This window comes from Nanorana parkeri, unplaced genomic scaffold (assembly GCF_000935625.1).
Source record: "Nanorana parkeri isolate BGI_ZX_2015 unplaced genomic scaffold, ASM93562v1 scaffold557, whole genome shotgun sequence".
Classification (NCBI taxonomy): domain Eukaryota; kingdom Metazoa; phylum Chordata; class Amphibia; order Anura; family Dicroglossidae; genus Nanorana; species Nanorana parkeri.
The window spans coordinates 446,500-465,408 of record NW_017306825.1 but is presented as its reverse complement, the minus strand read 5'-3'; the positions used below and the strand labels follow the sequence as shown (position 1 = coordinate 465,408).

Below are 18,909 nucleotides of genomic sequence, written 5' to 3'. Positions count from 1 at the left end.
TGCTCAACAGAGTCTGGCAGTGAGGAGGAGAGAGAGCAGCAATGCGCGACACAGGCTTCTGTTCAAATTAAGTGTTTTCTACTGACACCAATGTCACCCCCCACTGGGTGCTTTTGTTTCTCCCCACTCCCTGCTGGGCCCCATTGTTCTTTCCCATTTCCCAATGGGCCTCTTTGTTCCTCCCCACACCCACTAGGCACTATTGTTCTTCCCCACCACACTGCTGGGCACTATTGTTATCCCCACTAGATACTATTGTTTCTCCCCATCCCCTGCTGGGCCCCATTGTTCTTCCACATTTTCAACTGGGCACTAGCGTTGCTCCCAGTCCCACTAGGCACTATTTTTCTTCCCTACCCCCGCTGGGCACTATTCTTCTCCCCACCCCATTCCCCCCCCCCCCCCACACACACACACACACACACACACACTTCTGGGTTTTTACATTTCTTACTGGGGGTACTATTGTTCCTCCCCACCGGTGCTGGGAACAGTTGCCCCCTCTCACCCTCTGCTGAGCACTACTCCCTTCTGCCCCTCCTCAGCACTGTTGTTTCCCTCACCCCCTTCTGGACACTATTGTTGTGCCACTAAGTCACTAAGCCCTACTGATCCCTGCCATCCAGATAGGACACTGGCATTTTTTTCATCCCACAAACCAAATTTTTTTTCTTCTCACTGACCACAAATGATAGGCATTTCTCCGCCTACTGATCCCAGAGTATTTTCTTTTCTTCCCAGGGAACACTGAATCTGGGGCATAACCATTATCTCTCTTTTCCACCCCTTCACTGAAGCACAGCAACTATGGAGTATTTCCTGGGTACAAGGACTGTAGATTTCTTTAGGCCATTCCCTAAAATTAGCACAATTTAGCCATGCTTATTATTGATGAATGTCACGTCTACCCCAAGGTGTCCCTCTATCGCAAGTTCCAAAGTTGGGAGGACTTTCTCTTTCTCTCTTTCACGCTATATATATATATAAGTAAATTGTTTCACTGGTGTCTGTGTAACCTAAATTATAATATGGAGGATAAGGGTTGCACATATTTTGGTATTTTGGACCTGTTAAGCATGCCCTGACTACCATGGGGTATTGTTTTTCTGCAGCACCAGGTAGAAATGTAATATACTCGCTGCGGTCGAAGGCTGTGTGAGCAAAATTAATAAATGTGACCCTTAAAAACAAGTAATGTGTGTTTGTTGCAGATTTGTATTCCTGCTTTGTTTACCGTTCTCAGCAGATATAATAGGAAGAAATCTATCACTCCGCGTGGACTGTGACTGAAGCTCCACATTTACTCTCCATTCCCTGCCAATTCCCCTCGAGAGATTTCTTCCCTCGCTATCTCTTGTGTTTTGGAGGAAGTGCCATAGACACAGAGGAAATATTTTATAGGTCCCATTAGGGAAGCAGCACAGATAATTTATCAAGTTCCGAGCTAATGAGTGGTGCCAAACACCCAGTCCAGGAAATCCACTGTAAGATGGAGATGGGGCATTATAACTTTATTTCAGATAATCCATCAGTGTGACTGTAGCAAACAACATCTGCCGAGCAACACACACCTTCAATGTTACTTAACACTGCTAGCCATGTCCTAGTAGAACCCAGGGATAAATCCCTGAATGTCACTGGAAAAGTCGATGCACAAAAATAACATTACTATCTATTTAGACTATCAGTAAAAACATGGAGAATACTTTAATCAAAGTACCTTCAGTGACAGGATATCTTCAGTGACAATGGATCACCCTCTTGCTCCCCAAGACCTACTCCCCCTGCGCCAACCCCATTGATGACTAGCGCCTGCTTTATTTGCCCCAGAAGGTTTGGAACTCATTTGCTGACACAACTCCAGTCTCAGAAATTGGAGGTGTGTCAGCTTTTTCTGCACTCTTGGGCTGTCTGATGTGTTGTATTAAATTACCCATAGATATGAAATGACAGGATCCTTAGCTCGTCACTTTTAACCATATCAGGTGTTGGAATATGGGAGACCCCTGACCTTGCTGGCCCCTGCGGGGGTAGCAAACAAATAGACTGGTTAGAAAAGCTTTTCCAAATGGTATTGCCCCCACTCATAAACCAGTGTCAGCCTCTTGCTCACAGCCTCTCTCCATTTACATAAACTTGAAAAGTCAACAGAGCCAGCTTTACACAATTGTGGAGAATTCAACACTTGCTTGAGGATATTCAGACAGGACAAATGACTGTGTTGCGCTTAACTAAAAATGTTAATTAAAAATACGGTTGATCAATTTATAAATGGAAGCAGTCTATTACAAATCTATGCACATGCACAGATATTGGTTCGATCAATCAGAAGCGATTGTCAAAACCATATCTGATCAACTTCTACATCAATTGAATGGAGGGTCTTTGGTTTACTATTTTTATATTGAATTATCCATTGAATAATCATATTGATATATGGTGCCACCAATAAAGGGATTTACCGTTAGGACATTAATTTGAATTGAATCATCCAGATGGATAATTACTCTTTTGGCTACAAAAGGACATTACAGAATTATCTAGTCCAGCACTTCTCAGCATTTTATAAAAGAATGCAAAATCTCAAGGTGCCCCAATCTAAAGCTTAAAAACGTAATATGGTTCCACCAAAAAACGATACCAGAAGCTTATTCTAGATAGGGGTTGTGGTATTGGTTTAAAAAGAAAAAGGAAAAATCAATATGGGGTTCTACCATAGTCTCCCCCTTTAAAATCAGAAGCCCCCCTTCTCATGAAGTCCACCTCTTTCTTATCAGAGTCCCCCCCCCTCCTTTATATCAGGAAAACTTCCTTCCCATCAAAACCCCCTTTTTATATCAAGAGCCCCCTTTACATCAGTCCTTCCTTAACTTCAGAGTCCTACATTATAAACGTTAACACAATGCACCTGTGCCAGTATGTAGTCCTCCGCTATCTTGCACCATGTCAGGAATGGCGCCAGCAAGAGGTAATAAAATATGTAATAGCAAAAGTTTGGTATGTGCAACTTGCACACACTGGACGCCAGAACAGGGGATCCGGAGCGCAGTTCAATACTGCACCACAACTATGCAGAAAGATTGAGCGGCATAGGACAAAGTGAAGGAAGCAGAGGCAAGCTAGTCTAAACAGTGTCTGCTTATTAAAGTAAACATTCCCTGAAAAAAACATGGGGGCTGCCATTGCGGCCACTTTCACCAATGCTGGGTTACTGGTGCATTGACACCAATGCTGGGAGCTACTATTACTACCAATGACACCAATGCGAAGGCTTATTTTGTTTTCCATACTACAAGTCATAAACTGTGAAATAACACCCACTTTCTTGGCCATGCCTCTAGGCGTTCAGCAAGTGTCATTCTGCCTGTTCTGCATTTTTCTTCTAAATAACTTCAAGTCATCCCTCCTTACCATGCATGTATATCTTGGTGCCTCTTATTTGAAATCTGTTTATTTAGTCTATATATCTTGAATGTTTGCCTCTTCTTCCAGAAGTCTGTGAACAAATTGTTTGAAGGTGTGTTAAAAATGGGGGTGTGGGCGAGTAGTATCCTTTTTAATAAAGTTTAGTATCTTTTTAAAACCATCTGCAAAAAAAAACAAAAAAAAACGGGGATGTGGTTTTATGGGTTTCGCTACAAATGGGGGGTGATTTGTGGGTGTGGTTAAAAGTGGGCGTGATCAGTAGAGTGTCCCTGGATTACACTTTGAAAATCTGGTAAGCTTACTTCACATCATAATTTGGAAGGGTAGTAAAGGTGTCATCTTTGCTGAGTCTATTGTGAGATGATTTCTTGTGTAACCTCTCTCCTGATGTTTTCCTGTGTATTTTGTTGCTTCCCCGAGCTCCGCTATCCGTGTGGGGCTTGAGACTGGAACGGCGGATCTCCCCGCAACGATCGGAGAGAGATTCAGCGGCTTCCAGCCACTGATCTCTCCTCCGATCACTGGACCCGGAAGTGATGTGTATTACATCACTTCCGGTGTCACTGTTTACATTCTCCGGCTCTTAGAGCCAGGAAAAGAAGCTGGTGAAGCAGATCTCTGCTTCCTCAGCTTCTTTGGGTGACATTAGTGGTCTGAAAGACCCCTGATGTCTCCATAAAGAGGACCTGTCACACCCTATCTGCTATTACATAGGGAGCTTATTAGCCCCCTATGTGATAGCAATAAGGTTAGTGTTTAAAAAAAAAAAGTGTTTTAAAACTTTTTTTAAAAATAAAGTAACATATAAGAAAATTTGAAAAATGCAAAAAATTGCGCTACACATGTTACATACACGAACCTTGGAGCAATAATTCTGGAGCCATTAATCACTGTTAGCACTAAACTGATGAGCAGCAAAAGCTTTTAAAGTGTCCTCTATGGGAATTTTATTTTTTTTGCGGCTTCACGGGCAAGGGCAATTATAAAGCTTGACATGTTTGGTATCTATTTTCCTGACGTGACCCTGTCTTTTATATTTTACCAAAGAATTGGGTATTATCTTCTGTTTCTGTGCACTATGTTTCATTTTAGTGTATTTTATCCTAAAAATACTGGTTTGATAAACATTTGCCCAAATACCATGCAACATGAAAAATTGCAACTCGCATTTTTTTTTTCGACAGGGCCTCTGTTTTCAGAACATATATCATTGTTGGTGGTTTGAAGCTGTTTTCTAGCCAATAATTCAGATTATATCATGTGTGTGCAAATAGTAATAAATTGCTCCGGACAGCAAGTGGTTAATCACTACTTTACTGGTAGTTCAATTTTAATTGTGAATAAGCTCTGCAGACCATTACCTGAAAACTATTTTTCATTTGTAATCTATGAATAACTGAACATACACCTACTTATTCAGATACAATATCATGTTCTTTGTTTAAGAAAAGGAGCGTACACCCTAGGATATGGATTGTGCAAGGATGGTTCTTTCTTTGGCTTTAGAGGTGTTTTCAGCCTAGAGTGGCTCAAAATGTCATGGTAATGGAGCTTCTATAATTCTCTACTGCCAATTTTAATGAATTCTAAATTAAAAATATATATTTATGTAAATATTGACAAGTATGATATCGCCAAACCAAATTTTTAACCATTCATTATCACATTTATCCCAAGTTTATAAATGGAGTAATTTTGTTCTCTTTGCAGCCTATCTTTTGAGCTGCGGATTCCCTCGAAGACCAGCTTATGGTGATATATCTGTGACCAGTCTGCACCCGGGAGGGGAGGCATATTTCTACTGCAATACAGGCTACCAGCTGCATGGACTTCATGTACTAACCTGCCTAAATGCAACCCGACCTTTCTGGAGCAGCCGAGCTCCGCAATGTATAGGTAAGAGATTGATGAGACCACAGAACTGTGAGGTTTGTACAGCACTCTAATTACTGTTTTTCTACAGGCTCTACATCTTGTAATGATAAATTAGTATTAGTATTATCTACCTATGTGTCCACCACATTCATTCCTGAGACAAAGAAAAGGAAATGTTTTTTTTGCCTGTGCTTAAGCTGAAGCACAAAGTCACCCAGGCAGGCTAATCTGTCATTCCTGATTACTGAACAATGCAGATCTGCACTGCACTATGATGCCAAACCTACCACACATAAATATCACTATACAAAAATTAACCATATAATTGTTTTTACAAAAATTATATAAAAATCCTTAAAAGCTATCTATGGTCAAAAACTAAAAATAAATCTGTATTTCTCTATTGGATTTCCAAAAGTTCAATCCCACTCCTAATAATCATATTGATCAAGAAGTTTGTAAACTTACTTACTGAAGATGCCCGTAGGGTGTATACAGGGGCGTCCCGAGGCCGGGTGTCACCCGGTCTAGGGACCGGGTGACACCCCGCCGTGTCGTCATCACGCGTGCGCGTGACGTCACCTCGCCCATGCACGATGACGTCATCACGCATGCACGAGGTGACGTCACGTGCACACGCGATGACGACACAGCGGGGTGTCACCCGGTTTCTAGATTGATGCCTGCCGGCGACCATCTTTGTGATGGACTACGGCAGAGAGAGGAGGGGATGTTCACCCGGCTGCATACCTCATCCCTGACACTGTCGGGCTCTTGGTCAATGACCGAGTGCCTGACGTTTTAGAGGGGGATGACACCAAATGACTGTAAGTCATTTTGGTGTCACCCCTGCAATGGTGACACCCGGTTGCGAGCCGCACCCCCTTGTGACGCCACTGGGTGTACATCCTCAATGCAGTGGCACAATTTCACTCAGCCCTGTGAATATGCATTTCCTTGTGTCATAATTCATGGAGCCTGCCTTTTGAACTGCAATTCAGCGACTGAACTTCCCACAACATTTGAACTTCCCACAACTTCCTCAGTGTCTCAGTGTCTCATTTCCCATTATCATTGCTTGCTGGAAGCAATGCATGATGGTCTATGTAATCTTGAGAAATCGAGATAGCATCACATTAAGCATTGGAAAAAGAGTAGCAAATCACACTGGGAATACAGGAAATTGTTGAAAGTGATGGGCAGTTGAAAGGCAGCACTCACTACATAAAAGGGATTTTTCAAGTAAGCTTTGATTGCATTATAAAAAACAACTCTACTTTGTATTCCTATTACAATGTTGATGTTAGAACAGGATAGTACATGCAGGGACTTTAAAACTCCTTTAAAGGGTTACTTCCCTTTACTTTCCCTAAAACTTATATTCAGGTTATGTAAGCAAACCTTTCACTAACCCTGTTTTCCTAGCTGGATGTTATTTTTTTTATATTATGGACAAGGCAACAATGGAACACCAAAACTACAAGGTAGTCTGGAAGGGAACCAGGAGCTTTGGCAATCTCACTGCCGGTGCAGCCAATAGGTGGTCACAGACTTGTAGAAGTGATTTATCACTATACCTATAACTGATATATCACAAAGACAAGCAATTAATCAAATAGATTTATGAAAAAGTCTCTGATTATTCTACATATGTTTGAGATAGAAAGGGATAGTAGACAAGTCCAGATTACCTTGGCAGATACCAGGTATTATCACACCAAAGTCTTTATTAATATATGTCAGTAGGACCTGAAATGTTTTTTCTCATATTATTTCACCTTATTGCCTGTAATAACAATGATCTTTGATTTCCAAAAGATATAACAAGAGTTTTCTAGTTGCACAAGAGGACTCCACCACCACTTTCAGAGACACATGAGTAAACCCATCAGCATGACCTATGTTATAGCTGTTATTGTTTATTATAACTGCTTAGCAGTGCTTTCCTGGTGAAAGCATGTCCAACATTTCAGTTCACATCGTTTTGAAATAACCTGTTTAATTGCCAATTAGGACTTCACAAGGCAGAGTGACAGAAGAGGAAAAAAGGAAACTTTGATTCCACCATGTCATATTATATCAAGACTCACTATATTATGGCAGTACAGGTCATTTACATACCACATAATGTAGTGAATTGGTTTGTAGTCTCTGCAGAATAAAATGTCACTTTCATTAAAGCAATCTTTGGTGTGTTTTATTCTTCTGTTCATATGCAAAAAGGTAAATCACTCCTGCACACCAAAACATGTTAATAAAGGAACTAGGTATTTCAAACTCAAGCATCATAACCTTTTGAAAAAAAGGAAATAATAAAGATGAAATCCTGGCTAAGCAAATATTATGTAACCGCAAGAGGCATGTGAATTTTTCTTTCTCTTTCTGAATTTGTGTGTCCTTCACATGTTTCTTCTAGATCTGTGCAGTGATCCTCTGCAGTTTACCTCTGTACAGGAATTTCCTGTAAAATGACCAGTCACTACAGCCCCTTTCCTTGTGCAGGGTGACTGGTCCTGTATCCTCCCCCTCCTGTAGTTTTCTGCAGGCAGCCTGTAGTGGGTGGGGCCTGCTGGATCTCTCCCACCACTCTGCTCTCTGCACAGTCTATGTTCAGCAAAGTGATGATACCACAAGGTAATATCTAGTTTTGCAAATGTATTTATGGCATGCAAAGTGCATTTTTTATGCTTTGTAGCTCTTAAGGAATATGGTTACATTAACGTTTTTGTGCCCAGAGTTCAGCTTCAAGCATGAACCTTTAAAAGTTCTGGTGCTTTTAGCAAAAATGTGCTGTGAATATGATTTTCATTTCCTGGCGACTTAAATGTCTCCCATAGCTGCCTGTGGAGGTCTCATCAGAAACATCACCACTGGACGCCTTGTGTCACCAAACTTCCCCGGAAACTACAGCAATAACCTGACCTGCCACTGGGTTCTAGAGGCTCCACCAGCACAGCGACTTCATCTGCACTTCGAGAAGGTTTCCTTAGCTGAAGATGACGACAGGTAGCACTGCACACACTATTCAACCTCTCAACATCAGTAGCTTATTTTCTGTTATATAAGTCACCAACTCAATATGCATTCTAGCATTGACATGCTGCTAATACCTTTTGTTACCAAATAAAAAAAAAAGATTATAAGCTAAGAGGTCTAAAACAACCTTATCTAACCAATGCTTGAGTTCTGTGTAGCCAACAGAGGCCATGGCTTAGGACCACAACCACCCACATAAACCTGATGCTGACTGTCAGTATCACATTTTCATGCAACACTGACAGATTTCAGACTGTTTGCTTCCATGCACAAATTAGCATTTTTGCTAATGAAATGGTGTAATGTGTATCAGGTTTGTACACCCAGAACTAAAGATGTACTGGCACGGAACAGGCAAACTGCCTCTTTCAGCGTTTCTACCTCCAGCCTCAGCATGCCTTATCTGCTGTGGTAATCTTCCCTTGCATGGACAATGTATAGTATGACTGAAGCATTATTTGTCTTTCAATGATAACACAACATTACAAACAATAATGTAAAATATGTGGCTGGATAGATTGTTTAAAAGCATTTATTCAACCATCTCATTCGATTTTAGCTGGAATTGTATTTGGTCGCTTAATTCCCTTATTGCTGTGTTGATGTTCCTTCTGTTTTTTCAGGCTTATTATCCGAGACGGGAATATAATAGATTCCCCATCTATCTATGACTCATATGAGGTGGAATATCTCCCTATTGAAGGCTTGCTCAGTACTGCACGACACTTCTTTATAGAGCTAACAACCGACAGTAGTGGCACCTCTACAGGAGTGGCACTTCGTTATCAAGGTAACACAGATTGTTCTTTTTTTCTTTCTTAATTTGAATGCTCATTTTTATTTCATCTGCTTTTAATTGTTCGTCACAATGTGCTTCCTGGAAGACCTGCTAGATCTAACTGGCCTTGCCTCAGATAAATTATGGTGGCCATGCACGGCTTGACCTTTGCAGGTGATGCACCAATTCATCTTCTCAGACCAGAAGGTACAGAAAGCCAACACTGCTGAAGAATTTATTAATATTTGTCTTTCTTTTGCAGCCTACGAACAAGGTCATTGTTATGAACCGTTTGTTAAATATGGTAACTTCACCAGCAGTGATCCTACCTTTGCTGTGGGAACAGTAGTGGAGTTCACTTGTGATCCTGGCTATACACTGGAACAAGGATCTACCATCATTGAGTGCCAAGACTCTGGAGACCCTCAGTGGAATGAGACAGAACCAGCATGCAGGGGTGAGGAAAGACTAAAAGCTATGCCACATGGTGACACGTTATTTACTCCAAATTCTTATTTTTGAAGCCAAACTCCAGCAAAAGCTTTTTTTTTAGCTTTCAGCAGTCGGGAAGGGAAATAACTTTTGGCACGTTTTTATTGTGGTATGTGTGCCCATTGAAGTGATTTCCCCCACATCCTATCAAGACAGTGTATGAATGGGAAACCTCACCAGTGGGGATACAGAAGTGTTAAAACTTCTGTCAGGTTATTATTATTATCTGTGTCTTCCTGTCTCCATGACAAACAATCCCCTCATTTATTGCCCTGCTATCACAGGAATAGAAAGTGAGATTAGAGTTATAGAAAATAAAATAAATCCCTAAACTTACTATTACCAAATCTATCCAAAACGTAAAACATGTTTTGACTGGGGTTTGACTTTAAGTGCAAAATCTTAACTGTGATAACCCATAGCAACCAATCTAGACCACTCTGCTGACGTTAAATACAGTATGTGCAAGATGAATTATGATTGGTAACTCTGGGTTACATGAGAATTGTCCCTTAATTAAGAAGTCTTTACTGAAAATGTTAAATATAGATGCATTTAGATTAGATTAGATTAATTCAGAAAGTTTAATAACATTTGGGAATATTTTTTATAAAGGCACTACACATACATTTGTTGTCTTTTTCTTTTTCCACTTTTAGGAGACCCATAGAAAATCATTTACTTTCAAATCAATTTGCTCTAAAAGATGCATTTAAAAAATAAAACCTTAACACCACACATTCATTCTAAAAAAAAATAATAATAATAAAGGTGTTTCATAATATTACAAAAGTAAATGAACACAAAGAAAGGTGTGTGATTCATAAGAATCTAATTGAATAAAATTAATGTTGAAATTGTTCAGTTCAATGTAATTTATTCTTGCCTCAGCTGTTTGCAGTGGAGAAATCACAGACTCTGCAGGGGTGGTGCTTTCACCTAATTGGCCTGAAGCCTATGGGAAAGGACAGGACTGCATCTGGGGTATTCATGTAGAGGAAGAGAAAAGAATTCTTCTGGACATACAAGTGTAAGTCCTTATGTATAATCTAACTAACTGACATTTGTTTCCCCAGTTCATGTCATGTATGCACTTTTAATGTGTCTTTCCACTTTAGCAGTCAAATTTAAGAAAAACCCCTCTACGTTTGTTGTGTGTATCTATTTACACAGCATAATGACAAATATTTGTTTTAAATATTTCTTACCGTTAAGATGTTTTGTTGCAGCAGGCAGCAAGGCTGATTACAGGTTTTTCTCAGCACCTTCACAGTTTTCTGTTCTTATAGAAAGACTTAGGACTCTAATTTGAGGATTGTGTTTCTCCCATTAACTTCATTAACATACAATGGAGAAGCCCCTAACTACCCTCCTTACATTAAAAAAGAAGGAGAAGCAAGAAGAAATGTTAACTCTTAAGAAGCCAAGAAAGCCATGTAAAAGCATCTTAAACTGCAAGAAGCATTTTTAAAATATTTGTTTAGCTTATGCAATGTGAATGGGAACATGTAACAAATATAAAATATTTTATCCCAATTTGAATGTGAAAGTGGAAATACACTTTAAGGAGCCCAGAGTTATAGAAAGTTTCTGATGGGGGCCTATTGCATGGAATGCAGATGAACATAAAATCTGAGTGTGAATGTATTTTCAAAAAGCAGATAGCTCAGGAAATTGCTTTTTTTAGGAGGGAAAATAGTGATTGCCTATAAAAGTCTATAATGGATAATCAATTGTTTCACCAAGCCTGGTCGATCAGGGGGCATTTGCAAAGGTTGAAGACTGTCTCAGACTTAACAGTAGATTCCAAATCCGAGTTTAATCAGCTGGACTCGGAAAATATTATTCCATGTATGTGGATTCCTTTAATCCACAACCTCTGATTTAGTTTTTCTTTCATTTAAGTTTTTGTTTTTTTGTTTCTGTAATGTGATTTTATAGGTTGAAAGGTCTTGTAGAAAGAGGGTGCTCCTCTGGGATCCCATGCAATAAGTAAGCCTGGGCCATTTGACATTTACTTTTTTTAATAATACTGATCATACATATAAATGCCTCATAATGTAACAAGCTAGTTCGAAAAAGGTATTCCATACCATGATTTTATTGCTATTGCTGTAATATTAGAGGGAAGAAATAAACATTCATGAACCACAATCAGCTTGGCCCCCAGGCATGTCGTGCTCAGTTGCAGATGCTATTGTATTTTTGCTACCTGTGTTGAGGCCTCTAATATAGGAATGGTCCTGATGGAAGATAGATGGCCAAGGATAAAGGCATACAGCGCTCAGGGCTCTTACATGCAGCAATAAAGAGAAACAACAATAAAAAATGGTACTCTGGTTGATAATAATCATGGAAAGCCACTGGTTATAGAGTCACATATGCAGCATAAATCATCTCTCTTTATCCAATTGTAGTAAATTTCATCGTGTTTCCAAAGGATGATAGACGTTTCCAGATCACAGTCTCAAAAGGGTAATTTAATGGACACGTACAGATTTTTCATAGATAAAAAAATCAGTTTATTTTGCATTTTTCCATAGCTGGCTAGAACTTTAAAGCCCAATTGCATATTTTGTATAAATCAGCTAAAAAGATGTAATGAGTATTGATCCCACAGGGAGACCAAAGTGTTGTCCCCCGCCATTAGGCTGCAGAGAGGACTGCTGCTCTCTGTGTGGAAGCAGCAGTCTGCTTGCAGCAGTCCGACACACACCACACTAATTTACAGGTAGAGCTCTCCAATCAGTAAAGCTCATGCTCCTTGCTGATTCCAGAGCTCTAACTCTGACTCACAGGGGATGTGTTGAACCACTGGAGAGAGATCACTGCTTCCACTCAAAGAGTAGTGGTCCTCTCTGGAGCCTAACAACACTTTGGGCCCATCATTGTGGGAATCAGTTAGCTTAATTAAAAACAACACTTTATATTCAATTATATATTTTGGCTGCGCAAAACATACACAATAGTATTTTAAGTTATGTATTTACCTGTTTGCCTGGATTTCAGTGTTAATTCATCTGTGGTAACAGCTGAATATTGAATGCAGCATGATGTCACTAACACACCGTTTGCTGGTGGCATGCTTTACTTCTTGGAATCAAGTGACACCATCCACACCCACTTCAGCACCCATTCTATAAAGGGTATACTGCTTAGGAGTGAGGTTAACATCAGGCATGGATCACGATGAAAAGTCTGACCAGCATTCTGACGAACATCGCAAGACCAATCAAAATCTGGCATCTCATGGATTTAGGAGCAATACATGTTTTAGGTAGTAGAGTTCACTAATTACTTTGAGGATTTGGTAGTACTTACTGTTACCAAGGAGGTATTCCTGTCTATGGATAGCTAAAGGCCAAAATATATGTATTAGTTACGGTCATTTTCTCCCTAAAGTCAATGAGAGAAATTCCCCCCACCAACACACTACTGCCATAGTAATACAGTTGTACAATGTCAGTGGCTCAGCATGTCAGGGTAAATGGAATCAGCCAGAAAAATGAATCATTGATGCTAAAAAACACAAGTTTGTGTGAGTGGTGTAAGATATTTTATCAGTGCTGACACAGTGATTAATATGGATGTTGTCTGCCCAGGATCCTTGGCCCTTAACGCGTGCTTCCTACTAGATTCAGGGAGTGGATGTTGAGGAAAAAAACAGGGGTTTCTGGGAGATTCATAATATACGTTCATACTCCCGTGGTTAATTAATATTCTTAATTTGCATATCTCTCTTATTCTCTCTCTTGCCTGGAGTTGTCATTTCTAAACATATGATCATAATAAACGATCATGCTCTGTTTTTCCACCAGTAGTTGCCAGCAAAATTAATCTTCTGCTTCACACTCAGAAACCAATGTACCCACCACCATATCACAGCTTGTACAGAAAGCTCGGATCCCCAGCTAGTGACATGCTCGATGTGGTGTGCCAATTTTCACTTACTAGATAACAGCTTTTTACACAAGCCAGGAGTGTAAGAACTAGGGAGGTAACGGCAAAGTGGATTTAATTACATTTATCCTATTTTCTGTATAGTAGCTCTAATGTCATGTGTTTTTGCTCTGCTACTTGTAAAAATAACAAATCAAGGACTTTGGCAGCATGTCTTCAGTACATAAATAAACACGTCTTTTAGAGTGTTTTTCTTGTTTCTTAGAAAGCATTATCTTATCAAAATCTGAATACAATTAGTATAATTACTTGTTTGCAAGAGAACTAAATGGTGATTAGACATCAGCTGCAATAAAAAGGCTCAAATCCCAACATTACTTTTAGATTTAATAAATGTAGGACTTTAGGAGTGGGGGAAAAAGGACACTTCAGGGCCATACACTTCCTCCGGGGCCCCACATGGCCCTCAATCCCCGAGATGGAGACCGACGACAATCTAACCCGGCTGGGATTCTGGCGCCACTACCAGCTCAATCACTTCTTCTCATCCCTACCCAGCCCTAACTCTTTCATTAGACCACTCACATGCTTTGAGAAGGAATGCATCGCCACGGGGACCCTGTCTAGAACCCTCTCCTTCTGCTATCAGTTGAGACTCGCGGCGGAATCAGACATGTCTCTACCGTTCCTAGAAGGATGGGAACGGGACCTGGAGGTGTCCTTTACATCAGAAGAGAAATCCAGAATGCTGCTGCTCTCTCTGAAGTCATCCATCTGTAATAGATATCAGGAATCAGGATACAAAATCCTGACCCGATGGTACCTCACTCCCCAGAGATTGAGGCGCATCTTCCCGGATGCCAGTGATTGCTGCTGGAGGTGTGGCTCCTCCCCCGCAGGCATGCTTCACGTCTTCTGGTCATGTCCGTCCTTGCAGTCGTTTTGGACACAAGTCCGGGACATCACACAGAAATTTTCGGACTCCCCGATACCGTACTCCCCATCCTTCTTCCTACTCCACCACAACAGGGGTACAGGTACTCCTAGAATGAGATCCTAATAGGTTGGACTTGATGGACTAATGTCTTTATTCAACCTCAAATACTATGTAACTATGTAACTCACGGCCCTTGAGGGGATACAAGAAATCAGCGATCATTCACCTGGTCAATGCAGCCCGCGCCTGTATTCCAGCCATGTGGAAACAGGCGTCTCCTCCCACCATTCAGTTATGGTTCAGCAAGATCAATGATATTAGGCAGATGGAAGACCTTACCAGCACCATCAAAAATACAGTGACTCGGTTCGGTCATACATGGTATTATTGGAACGAGTTCATCACCTCCCAGGAATACCTGGACCTCACCATGTGAACCCTTAGAGAAGTCACACACTCTAACCCCCTGGTTCCCTCTCTCTGCCCCCTCTCATTGTTCTCTCTACTCCCCCTCTTTCACTGTATTCCTAATCTGTGCTTTACGCTGTCTATGGGGTTGGTGGGTGGCCAGATAGGCCCTGCTGACCTGACAAAACTAAAAATTTGAGCATTTTTTATTTTTTATTTTGTCCAGCTGTACATTAGATGCATGTGGTATTGGATTCGAATAGACTCGGAATAAAGTCTTGTTGCGCCCCCCGATCCCAGGTGGCTGGGTGAGCAGGTAGTGCCCACAATTGGCCGCCTCTAGTACGCCCTGTAATCCTTTTCCCCACTGTATCTGCCTTTTCTACCTGGGGTTGGGGGCTGCGTCCACCTACAACCTGTTGATTGTGAACTGCTGTTGGTTCCATATTTGTGTTCCCTATTTGCACTGCTCAATAAAAAGCAAAAAAAAAATGTAGGACATGTAAGATATTTTGCCCACTTTCATCCCACTAAAGTGTGTAACTGAGGTCCTGTTCTGTGATTGGAGGGATTCTTCCTCCAATTTAGAGAAAGCACATTGGTTGCTGGTTGGAATAGAAGTTCAGCTATCAAAGAGAGAAGACCTGTTTCCTACCCTTACCCCTTGGGTATCATGATAGATGAGAGGTGGCATGAGGGTGATTGTGGAACTTCAGACGCATGTTCCTGCTGTGTGTATTTATTGATTGATACATGCATACCGGCTTTTGTTTCAGAATGTGAACATGTTGCCACACTGGAAATTTGGCTCACTGTACCCCAGCACAGAGACTTATTGGCTCCATACTTCACATCCATGTAAAATCAGTCGGTGAGACATTATGGGAGATATTAGGAGACAATGACTCCTATATTCTCTGCTTCACAAAATCTGTATTTTAACATTTGTAAAAATATTATAGCGCATTCCATTTAGGTGCTCCATAGAAGAATTTTGTAACATTAGAGGATTTATGGTTGATTGTCTATGTCAACGTATCACATGCCTTAGGGCAGGTCTCTGCACAAACCTTACAGTTGTAACATATGGCACATATTTGCCAGTGTGTATCTTTACAATATTGATATTTTTGTATCCACTATTGTTGATTACATATATAGATAAAGGAATGGCCCTGCAGTAGGGAGGAGTTTTTAATGGTTTTATTTTAATAACTCTTACTTGTGAAATAGAGATGTATATTTTTTTCTCTATTTATAGATGGATGGTTTATGTTTTAGTTAACCACTGAGGTTTTTCAGATAATTGAGATGATAGATAGATAGATTTGTCCATTATAGTACAGCTATACATTCTGCACATGAGAAACAGTGGTGTTCTATATTTACTGAGCATGGATTTTTATATATAGATAAGATTTAGCATCTGTCCAGGCCACTTTTGGTTTTTCCCCTTATCTTGCATAATTTTAGTTTACAACTAACATTGCTTTTATTCTTAAAGCCAAGTCAGGTCATCTGCACAGATGAGGGCAGGTGTGCTTTGTTCTATGAGCCTTGTCAATTCATTAAAGTGGAGCTCCCATTTCCGATGAACAACACAGGCAAAGCGGATCTCATACATACTGGACTACTGGGGACACATAAATTATTGACAATTGCATAGGCTTTAAAAACCTCCCTTACAGAATATGAAGCATCAAGAATAACCTGCATAAACAGGTAGAATATCAATACTTGAAGAACCGTGATGAAATTTAATCAGTCGGTAATATAAAAAATGTATCCAGGAAATTATTTGGTCATTCTGGGTAACAGCAACAAAATCAGAAATAAGAAGCAATCTCTAGCTGGATAGACAGCTCTTTATATGGCTGTTGTATAATCTTAATTATTGAATTCTTTCTGACTATTGTTTTGTTTCTTTTGCTTCACCTGTGTTGCATGTCTTCTCCATATGTCTGATCTTTCTTTTCCTCATTTCCTCTTTAGGCTGAACATTGGCAAGAGTGACATTCTCACTTTTTACGATGGTGATGACTTGACAGCCCGTGTCCTGGGTCGGTACACGGGGACACACAGTCGTTTCAAAATCTATACATCAATGGCAGATGTCATTGTCCAGTTCCAGACAGATCCAGGGAGCAACGTGTTTGGCTACCAACAAGGGTTCATTATTAACTTTTTTGGTAAGTCATTGTTGCTACTTATTAAAGTGACCCTTTCACTACGGGGTTGAAACTAAACTAAAGACAGCTTGTGAAACAAGATGCTGTAAACTTAACTTTCTGCTGGCCCATGTGTTAAAATTCTGCTGCATTGTTGATCTCTGGCTGCTGCAGGTTTCTGATACTTGTGGCCTTTTGAATACTTGCTCCCCACAGTGTGAGCCGCTGTCGACTCGAAAGTCTGGTAGAAACCTGCAGGAGGAACCAGAGCAAGAGCTTGGGGAAGCAGACAGTGGGAGGTGTCTGGTACCTGCAGCGGCTGAGGATCAACAAACTGGCAAGGTTTTAACACAGAGGCCACTGGCAATAAAGAGAAAAAAAATACCATACATACATTTTAACTTTTGGAAACTATGAACATAGAAAACTCCACTTCATTGGTACATTCAAATCACACCTTCATTGCTAAAGGCAGGCCAGGGATATCATATCTCATAAGACGGGCTGCATGTAATTTGACCTTTGTGCATAGTGCTGTGACACAGGATTGGGGACAGGATGGCGATCTGTGAGTGAAATAAAAACCAGGGTGCAGTTATTGAGTTCATTACCAATTCAACAATACTTTTATCAGTGGAATTGGAGGTTCGCTTTAAAATGGACATATCAAAAGTGAGTTACTATTTTGATTTAAAAATGTACTTCTTGTTTGCCATTAGTTAAAACATTAGTTCTCAGCAGCAGATGACTTGGGCTTAGGATTGTGGAGAATTATGGGTATTTCATGTCAATAAAGAATGAAGGAGGTATATTGCTTTCATACAAACAGACCCTGCTTGGGAGACTTGCAATGAGATATGAGGATCAGCAAGGTACAATTTTGGTTTCCCCATGTGCATACAAACAAGGACCAAGAACACACAATTTTCTCTGAAATAACTTGAAACTGACCAACGTAATTTGCACTCACTATTGTTTATTCCATATTAGATTAAAAAAAAGCAGCCTTTGCTTTTGATTCAACAGTATTTTTAAAATGATAAAAGAAAATAAAAAAGGATGGGACCCTTAAGCGGAACTACAATCTCCTATACTTTGCAGCCAAGGAAGGTGCCATCTTAGCCTATATTTGGATTGCAGCTGCCATGGTGGTGCACATGTTATTAGCTATTTGGGGTTTGAAAGTTTGGTGGAGAGCCGATATAAGTACACTGGCTCCCTTAACAGTTGGCATGACTTTAAAGTAACTGCTTTGGGAGACATTAAATTGGTGGGTCTAGTTCCACTCTACCCCTAATATTGTGTTGCACAACTTTTAGAGGAATACACTGCAAACAAGTAATTTTCGTAGTTCTCAATAAGACTTTTGTACATGCCAACAGGTAGTTTGGCCCACTCTTCTTGAGCAAACTGCTCCAGCAGTCTCAGGCCATAGATGTTCAAAAGGATTCAAATCAAGGCTCATAGAAGGCCATTAGCCTAATGTTTTGTTCTTAGCCATTCTTGGGTGCTTTTTGCTGTGTGTTTAGGGTTATTGTCCTGTTGGAGAAACCATGACCTGCAACTGAGACAGAGCTTTCTGACACTGGGCAGTACATTGCAGAAGTCCTTGATAGTCTTGAGATTTCATTATGCCCTGTATACTGTATCTTCAAAACAAGTAAAGTTCCCCTTTAGGAGTACAAGTAGAAAATAGAAGTGATATTGTTCATACTAAATGACATTAAATCTCACAAAAGCTTCAACAAGGTGAGGAGAACTATGAGGTGAGTGCTTTTCACTCACCTCATAGTTCTAGCCAACCTGTGACAATGAGACTGTCACAGGTCGGCTCAGTAGATCTGGAGGTGAGCGAACACATACCGGCGTTCGCTCACCTCTCGATCCTG

General features: G+C 40.4%; 1 protein-coding gene across 1 annotated transcript in view; it reads left to right on the top strand.

Annotated features, from left to right (window-relative positions):
• The window catches only part of SEZ6 (seizure related 6 homolog), a 218,825-nt gene that overhangs the window by 154,089 nt on the left and 45,827 nt on the right, over nt 1-18,909 (top strand). The window contains exons 5-10 of the mRNA XM_018562039.1: nt 5,137-5,322; nt 8,139-8,307; nt 8,961-9,127; nt 9,378-9,572; nt 10,499-10,637; nt 16,845-17,041. Coding sequence (XP_018417541.1) covers nt 5,137-5,322; nt 8,139-8,307; nt 8,961-9,127; nt 9,378-9,572; nt 10,499-10,637; nt 16,845-17,041 — 1,053 coding nt within the window. The remainder of the gene's footprint in view (nt 1-5,136; nt 5,323-8,138; nt 8,308-8,960; nt 9,128-9,377; nt 9,573-10,498; nt 10,638-16,844; nt 17,042-18,909) is intronic.